The sequence below is a fragment of the Choloepus didactylus genome, chromosome 13 (genome assembly GCF_015220235.1).
Source record: "Choloepus didactylus isolate mChoDid1 chromosome 13, mChoDid1.pri, whole genome shotgun sequence".
Lineage (NCBI taxonomy): Eukaryota > Metazoa > Chordata > Mammalia > Pilosa > Megalonychidae > Choloepus > Choloepus didactylus.
The window spans coordinates 56,475,197-56,484,524 of record NC_051319.1 but is presented as its reverse complement, the minus strand read 5'-3'; the positions used below and the strand labels follow the sequence as shown (position 1 = coordinate 56,484,524).

The 9,328-nt window shown below is 40.2% G+C and overlaps 1 protein-coding gene across 1 annotated transcript; it reads right to left on the bottom strand.

Moving 5' to 3' along the window:
• Positions 1 to 634: 634 nt before the first annotated feature.
• Positions 635 to 8,514, bottom strand: ARL14EPL (ADP ribosylation factor like GTPase 14 effector protein like). The gene is made up of 3 exons (XM_037800703.1): positions 8,419 to 8,514; positions 3,542 to 3,681; positions 635 to 857 (listed from the first exon to the last, which is right to left on the bottom strand). Exons 1-3 carry the CDS (start codon positions 8,512 to 8,514, stop codon positions 635 to 637), a joined length of 459 nt encoding a protein of 152 aa, XP_037656631.1.
• Between the last annotated feature and the right edge of the window lie 814 nt (positions 8,515 to 9,328).

Genomic DNA, 9,328 nt, shown 5'->3' with positions numbered 1-9,328 from the left:
TTTTAAAAAATCTTGAAATACTGATCCTGAAAATGAAAAAAGTTAAGCCACTGGCTTTTAGGAATTCCAGTCATTCACCACTTGCATAAGTAAAATACAAATTTTAAATAATAAAAATATTACCAAATTTAATTTCAGTGTTAATAAAATATTAACAATAAAAAATGAGACTATGGCTATACAGTACAAAGTCACAGGTGTTTTTTTAATCCAAAAGGCAATTCTGATATAGAACTAGTGATGTATAAGATTCTACAGTTAACATGTTATGATTCTATATTCTCCATAAGAAAAGCTTTCAGTTACAGAATTCAGAAAATCTTAAAACTACATTTATCAGATACCAGTAAAGAGGAAGAAGATTTTTAATTTGAGGGTGAAGTAGGGTTGGGGAGCTGACGAGAGATCCCAGATCTATCTACTGTCACACTTCTTCCATAACAAATTAAGGAATTTGAGAATATACAGAAGAAGATTATGGGATCACTGCCCATTGTAAATCCATCTACTTCGTGAGAGAGAATGTCTTAATTATCTTTCACAGCATTTTCTCCAAGACCTAAAATTCACTCAAGAGTAAGAAGTCAACAAATGTATAAAAAGAAGAAAAAAACATCAGTCTATTCCTAACAGCCTAGTCAGGAACATTAAATGGCAGGGCACTGATAATCTCTCCAGATTCTGTGACAATGGCATCGTACACCCACCGTCGGTTGCAGCGGCACTCAGGCCCACACTTGTTGGAGTTACACTTGGGGCAGGGGTAGAAGCAGCCCAGGCAGTTCTTCTCTAAGCAATCGCAGAGATCAATGTCGTTGCAAATTAGTCTGCCACTTTTGTCATACTTCTTCATAACTCTGAGAAGAAAAATAATGACACTAATACCACAGTGCAATTTTCCTTGACATTGAGAATAAACTATTCTGCAACAAACTTCATAAATATGCTACTTTTACTCTGAACAAACAGCACCCTAGAGATTGCCCCGCAGCTCTTCAGAATATTATGTGACAGTGACGTCATGCAAAGTTTGGTCAATATGCGATTAACTTCCAATGCAGCCAGGCTTGTTGTGGACAGTAACACTTCATTTCTCCAGCATTGCTGGGGAATGTAATATTTCACCTAAGTAAATGATGAGGAGCAGGTGATTAAAGCTTCCTCTTACAAATGCCTCCAATGTTGCCTTAAAATATAACCAATCTTGATGGAATTTTTCCCTAAAGAATTGCACTCTTTTTTCTTGTTTCTTAATAGCACTATATTGAATGCAATTACATTTTTTTAATTACTCAAGATGAGCATTAGAACCATCAGTTACTTCTTTGCTAACAGTCTCCAGGCGCCGTTGTCTCTGTTCCTTTCTGATTCTGTTTTTAACCCTGCATGGAGTGAAAAATCAGATGCCCAAGAGAGTAGAACCATGCATTGTACGCCCTGAGTGAAGGCAAGATGCTGTGTGCCAGAGGAGGTACACAAGAACATAGAGCCTTGCTTGGGGTCCCTACAGTTTCTCTATCAACCCCCTACAGCATGTATAGGGGCAAAAGGCTTTCCCAAGAATTCTGCCACCCTCTCAAAACCAAGCCATTTTGAAATTAATTCTTCAAGACTGAGCTGCTTGAAAGACTCAGAGTGGCAAAAATACCTCTTTGTTCAGTTTTTGTCCATTATTACCAGTTGAAGTAAAAAAGGCTGGCCCTAAGCTAGTGTGGTAAAATTATGAACTTCTGCACCCTTTGTCCCCAAGCAGCCTTCAGTTAAGTAAAGTTGTTCTACGTGTTTTCCTTTCCTAAAAAAAAAAAAAAAAAAAAAAAAAAAAGTGAAGGATCCAAGATCATTAGATATACTTGCCTTCTGTTTATCGCACTTTAGCAGAAATGCCTTGTAATGTGCATATTCTTGAAGTGCATTTTTGCTTGAACTTTACCCCTCCAATCCCCCTGCCCCACCAACTGTACCAGGAAATCCAGTGTCAGCAGGCAAGGAGATTTAAAATCTACTATGGGAAAGACAGGAGTGGGTGGTCCTGAAACCAACCCAGAGCACAAGACAGATCCTGTCCATTTCCCTTTGTCTTAACCCAAACAGTCCTCTGCCTTGACCAGACACCCAGACACAGAGTTTAGGGTTCTTTACTCATGTGATGCAATCTCTTGTAAAATTATGAACTATCACACATACAAATGTTTGCCAAATATACATGCACAGTTAGAGAAGAATAATAAAACAAACTTTGGAGTGCCTACTGCCCAGCTAAATAACAAAATTATCGAACCTTTGAAGTTTTCTCCATGCTGGTCTCCATCACACCCCTTTAGCCTCCACTCCAAAAGGAACCCACTTGATTTTTAAGAATCATTTCCTTGTTTTACATTTAGTTATGCCACATGCATAACATATGTATGTATCCCCAAGCATTTTGCATTTTTCTTTTGTAATTCACTTTTTATTTTAAAATGTAATATAAGATTCATCCATGATGGTACAGGTAGCTAGATTCAAAAGTTTTCATTTCTGTACATTTTCCACTATACGTACATACCACAAGTTATTTACCTATTCCATCATTGATGAACATTTGGTTTACTGCCACATTTGTGTGTGTGTGTTATTTATTTTTGCTATTACAACCAGTGGTGCTATAAACCTTCTTGAATGAGTCTCGTATTACACATGCGTAAGAGTTTTTCCAGGGTATATATATACCTAGGAATCATATTGTTAGGTCATAAGGTACATAGGTAATGTCAGTTGTTTTTAATAGTGGTTGTACTATTTTAAACTCAACTTGTGGCTCATAGCCTCAGCAACATTGATATCATCAGGCTAAACTCTGTCTATCTGGGGAGTCTGGCAAATTCCCATACTATACTGACGATGTTTGGTATCCTGAATTCCAACAGCCTTTTCTTCTATAAAATGCTTGTGCGTTGTTCTATTTATTTTTCTATTAGGATATTTATCTTTTTCTTATTGACTTGCAAGATTTTTTTTTGGTATATTTTGGATACTAGTCTTTTATAAATATATAAATATATAAATATCTTCTACCACTTTGTTACTTGTTTTTAGGGTGTCTTAATATGCATAAAATGTTAATTCATAATTCTTATTTTAATATAGTCAAATTTATCAACATTTTCCTTCATGATTTGTGCAGGTTATACCTCTGGTTTGCTAGTAATGATTGTGTTTAATTATAGTTCTGCACCCATTTGATATCCTGAATCCATTCCATGCTTATATTATTGCTATTCTAATGATACATATTTCCTACTTTTAATCATCATTCCTACTAATGCATTTACCCTAGTTTAAAGGTCTCAAGGCTTTTTTGAAAAAAAGTGATTCTCAGTTTAGGATTATAGACCATTTCTTGAAGTTTCCTAACTTCCAGACACATAGGATGCTATTGTAATTTATAAAGTATTTTCTAAAAATAAAGAAAAAGAGGTAAACTATAATCTCTTAATTTTGTCAAGAAGAACTCATGCATTTTATAATACCACAAATCATACATAATAAATCATAATCTTACTTGTATTTTACAGAAAAATACTCATTCATCTTTGACATTCGCGCTTTCTTTTTCTGCTGCCGTGTTTCAGGATTGAAGTCTGCTACCTGTGGTCCAGGATTTTGAAATGCCAAACATTTTAACTGCCGCTCTATTTGTTGCTGTAAAACAAACAAAATATACTAGTAGTAAGAACAGGATACTTTTATCTGCTTTACCTTGACTCAATGAACTTTCTGTAAGTTTTACCATAACGGCATGAAAGCATAGATGCTTTACATAGAGAAATAAAAAGTTTAATCTGATCAAGCCACAAAAGATGATCTAAGTTTCCCCAAGTTATGTTATTCTTTTTCAATAAAGAAATACATAGTATAATACTCATATAACGCAAATATTTGGAAAACATCAAGGTGGAGGAGGGACAAAAGAATTCCTTTTATACCTGCAAAAGACTGGTCAGCTTCTTAAATTCGAGGCTGGGGATGGATGTCAGAATTAGCATATTATGGTGGATAAGGACAAGGAAATCAAGGCCCTTCCTTGGCTGGTAATTAAAGAAGCCCTAGGTAAAGAGAACCAAGGCACCAGTGCCCCACGTTCACACACATGCTTCAGCGCCCTGGGGTGGTTCCAAAACTACTCTCTTCCCAGGGAGTGATAACTCAATCAGAGCTCTGATTCAGAATGCAGCCAGCTGAAGCATTCATTCTCGGTCAGGGCCACATTTGGAGAAGAAAATCTTGCTACAGTGACCTCCAGAATATTAAGGGAAAGTTTTAAAGGTCTCCACTGGGACTTTTGTAATTTGAAATTCAACGGAGCATGATTGGGAAGACAAACAACAAAGATGCTTTGATCAAATACTAAGTTATTTTGAATGTGTAGTACATAGGTTGTGAGGCCGGGGAGTGCTCTTCTGATGGATTTTAAAACAAAATAATCTGAGTGACCCAATAAAATATAGGCTGACATAAACATGAAATTCTACACTGTGAAACAAAAGGGAAACTCCCAAGGTATGAAATTCATGACAATGTAACAGATTTGTAAGTTTTATAGGCTTTTCTGCAGTTTATTCAGTTCAGTAATAGTCTAGTTAGTCTAAAGTACTGTTTTTTTTTTTAAATTTCATTTTAGCTTATATATACACTTGTTTTATAAACTTAATCTTATAATAGATGAAACAGTTCTACATTAATGTATAGTATACCTATGCAATAAGCATGTGGCAACCCATGGCCTGAGCAAAACAGGCCTGCAGATCTTTGGTGCACAGCAGTCTGCATGACTGTGCCAGTTTGAATGTATTATATCCCCCAGAAAAAGCCATATTCTTTGATGCAATCTTGTGGGGCAGACATAATAGTGGGGATTAAGTTGGAATGTTTGGATTAGGTTGTTTGCATGGAGATGCGCGCCACCCAACTGTAGATGATAACTGATGGGATATTGCCATGGAGGCGTGGCCCCACCAATTCAGGGTGGGCCTTGATCAGTGGAGCCATATAAACATGCTGACTCAAAGAGAAGGAACTCAGTGAAGCTATGAGTGACGTTTTGAAGAGGAGCAAGCTTGCTAGAGAGGAACGTCCTGGGAAAATGCCATTTTGAAACCAGAACTTTGAAGCAGATGCCAGCCACATGCCTTCCCAGCTAACAGAGGTTTTCCAGACGCCATTGGCCATCCTCCAGTGAAGGTACCCGATTACTGATGTGTTACCTTGGACACTTTATAGCCTTAAGACTGTAACTGTGTAGCCAAATAAACCCCCTTTTTATAAAAGCCAATTTTTCTCTGGTGTTTTGCATTCCGCAGCATTAGCAAACTAGAGCAGATTTTGGTACCGAGAAGTGGGGTGCTTTTGCTGCTGAGTTTGCAGATACAAGACATGTTGGAATGGCTTTTTAAATGGATAATGGGGAGTTTCTGAAAGAATTGTGAGGAGCTTGATAGAAAAGGCCCAAACTGCTTTAAAGAGACATGGAAATACGGACTCTAAAGATACTTCTGACGAGGTCTTGAACAAAAATGATGGACGTGTTGTTGTGAACTGGAAGAAAGGTGATCCTTGTTTTAAAGTGGCAGAGAATTTGGCAAAATTGAGTCCTGGTGTTGGATGGAAGGAAGAATTTGAAAGTGACAACCTGGAATACTTAGCTGAGGAGATCTCCAGACTACGTGTGGAGGATGTACCCTGGCTTCTCCTTGCAGCTTATAGTAAAATGCGAGCAGAGAGAGATAAACTTAGAACTGAACTCTTGGGTTCAAAGAAACCAGAAGCTGATGGCTTGGAAAATTACGAGCTTCCAGGGGGTGGAATCCCAGAAGCTACAGCCCAACATGAGGATGTTACCAAACATGGAACCCAGCCACCATTTCAGTACAAGCCAAGATTGGAGATGGAATTATCCAGAAAGGATTTGTGGAAAGTCCTATTGTCTGATGGCTTTGACCCCTGTATGCTTCATGCGAAGCCAACAGAATTTTTGCGAGATCTTTACAGACAGAGCCGTTGCCAGTCTGGACTGGAGGAGACAGACAAGGAACAAACTGAAGGAAACATTTCTTCGAAGACAGAGCCATGGAGGTTGAGGTCTGGAGTCAAGAGGCCTTGGGCTGGGAGAGTGGAGCAGCCCACATGCATGGAAAGGGTGAGTTTGCCCTGGAGGTCGAGGGCGGGCTTTCCGCCTCGATGCTCTGGAAGAGTTTTGCCACCTCAGGTCCCAAAGAGGGTGGAGCACATTTCCAGGGAATTGGGGAGAGCCTGGCTGCCACCCCACTGTTCTGAAGGAGTTGACCATGTGCCCCAGAGATGGAAGGGAATCCGGGAGCTGCCCTGATGTTTGAGGAGGGTGGGGCCGAGAAGGTGGTCTCCCCAATGTGTGGATATGTTGGAGCACTCACCCAAGTGTTTGGAGAGGAAAGGGCTGCCACAAAGGCCCTTAGGAAGGGTTAGACTCCTGCTCTCTCAAGCCCCAAGGATGAAACGTCATTCTGTTAATGACTCTCAGACTTTGAAATCTAATGGAGTTTGTCCTGCAGGTTTTAGGAACTGTTTTGGTCCTGTTAACCCTGTTTTCCTTACTGTTTCTCCTTATGGCAATGGGAATGTTTATCCTATGAATGTCCCTCCTTTGTATATTGGAAGCATATAACTTGTTCTAAGTCCACAGATCCAAAGCTACAGGAAAAGTATGCCTTAGGACTGACCATGCCTATATTCGATTTTGATGGGATCTTGTACTTAACTATTGTTACTGAAATGATTTAAGTTTCTGTGGTATTGTGGGATGAATGTATTTTGTATTTGGAAAGAAAATGTTTTTCTGGGGTCCAGGGGGTGGAATGTGCCAGTTTGAATGTATTATGTCCCCCAGAAAAAGCCATATTCTTTGATGCAATCTTGTGGGGCAGACATAATAGTGGGGATTAAGTTGGAATGTTTGATTAGGTTGTTTGCATGGAGATGCGCGCCACCCAACTGTAGATGATAACTGATGGGATATTGCCATGAAGGCGTGGCCCCACCAATTCAGGGTGGGCCTTGATCAGTGGAGCCATATAAACATGCTGACTCAAAGAGAAGGAACTCAGTGAAGCTGTGACGTTTTGAAGAGGAGCAAGCTTGCTAGAGAGGAACGTCCTGGGAAAATGCCATTTTGAAACCAGAACTTTGAAGCAGATGCCAGCCACATGACTTCCCAGCTAACAGAGGTTTTCCGGACGCCATTGGCCATCCTCCAGTGAAGGTACCCGATTACTGATGTGTTACCTTGGACACTTTATAGCCTTAAGACTGTAACTGTGTAGTCAAATAAACCCCCTTTTTATAAAAGCCAATCCATCTCTGGTGTTTTGCATTTCACAGCATTAGCAAACTAGAACAATGACCTAGGCGGCTAAATGTTTAACTTATTGTCTTTCTAAGCCAGTGAAGAGAAAAAGGGTAAACTGACCTTAAAATGTAACTTTATGGGAAGCAGGCAGGAAGTGAGAAGCTCTTAGTCTCACAAAAAGAGCAAAATGTAATTGTTCAAGTGTTATTCTAGTCCCTCCTGCACCACCCCCCCAGGTCAGCATGACCTGTTCCTGCATCTATGCTCCCCCCACCCTTAGGAGGGTCTTTGTCTTAAACCCTTATAAAAGGCTTTCTGTCCTCTTTGCATCGGACGGTCAACTTCCCTGTGAGTGCAATGCCTGTCCAGCCTGAGAGAGTCATCATGATCTCTCCACGACTTCTCACCCTGTAAGTAAGCCCTGAATAAAAGTTCATGTATCAGAAAATGCTCGTTGTCTTCTTTGGCCTTTGGATTGGCATGGCCCTCTTGGGCTGCAACAAAGCATAACTTAGTAATATTTATTTCTATACCCAGTAGCATAGCAAAGAGTTAAGAAGTGCCAGCTTACTTGAATTAAGTCTTGCCTCTGCCACCTGTTAGTGGTGTACCTTGAGCAAGTTCCTACTTCTCAAAGCCTCGATTTCTCATTTTATAAAATGGAATTAACATGAGTATCTACTTCATAGGATTATGATAAAGACTAAATGAATTAACATATACAGAATTTTAGAGCCATGATTAGCACATAATAAGGATGAAATAGGATTTGTTAAATAAAAACATTAGAATATATTCTCCCCAAATACACTATCTGAGGGCAGGATTTTACCAAACAGAATCTGGGGCAGAAGTCACAGGACATGATAGATGACAGGGAGAAACATGAGGTGGAACCAGTACAGTGTGAGCAGGGTAAGGAAGCAAAAGCGAGCAGAGCTCCTTCCTGTGGAGTCCTGGCCTGACCCACCTTCCCACCCACTTCCAAGGGCATCTCAGAGATCCCCAAATTGGGAACTCCCCAATTAACATGGAATCGTATAATCTGAACGCCATACCAGTTGCTTCTGTCCAATTTGACAGTCTTTCTCAGGAGAATTTCGATCCTTGTGTCCCTCTGGAGTGGAATTGTTTTTTTCTGATTGTTCATTCATTTCTGATCACTAGAAAGACAAATTGGGAAAAAAAAAAGTAAGCCACATAATATCATACATCCCTGGTAACTTAATCCTGGGAGAGACTGCAAATACAAACACAGAATGGCCAGACCAGATATGAAAATAGAACTCTGATCCACAACCTCTGCAGCAACTAGCTGGACAAGCCAAACCACAACCTCTGCAGCAATCAGCTCCAAATGACCAGGACTTGATCAAAGACATTCAGCTTCCCTAATTTTTGTCCCTGCTTCTAATTTAGGACCAACAGGAGAAAGCAAAATATGCTCCTCAAACCAGTCACATAGGATGCCCTGCTTCTAATTTTCTTGTCTCCAGCTTTCCCCTACCAACAGCCTCCAGTCAGGGCATACCTGAGGCCTCCTCTTTTCCCACTGAAGCTTTCCAACTCCCTGCTGCCCATCTGTCTCTACCTAACACAAACGACAGTGCCTGATACCCTTGCTATCCTAGGCTCCAAATAAATAGCCTTTGCTTGTTCTCATTTGAGTGGCCTTCATTTGGACACATGTGGCTCTCTCCTGCTCTTTCCTGCCACTCCCATCTCACTTTCTTTCAAAGCCAGACTTCCTGAAAAATCCATCTGCTTTCCTGGGTATCTGTTCCTTAACACTTGCCCACTCTTAAATCCTGCAACTGACTCCTCCAGACTACCCTGACACTCTTCTTGGCCAGGTGTTCCACTAGCAAATCGACTGCAGCTTACTCAGTTTTTAACATCTTGAGTGGAGCGGGCAACACTGGAGAACACCTGCTCCTGCTTAAGCAGACCTTGAATTCTCAAGCCTCT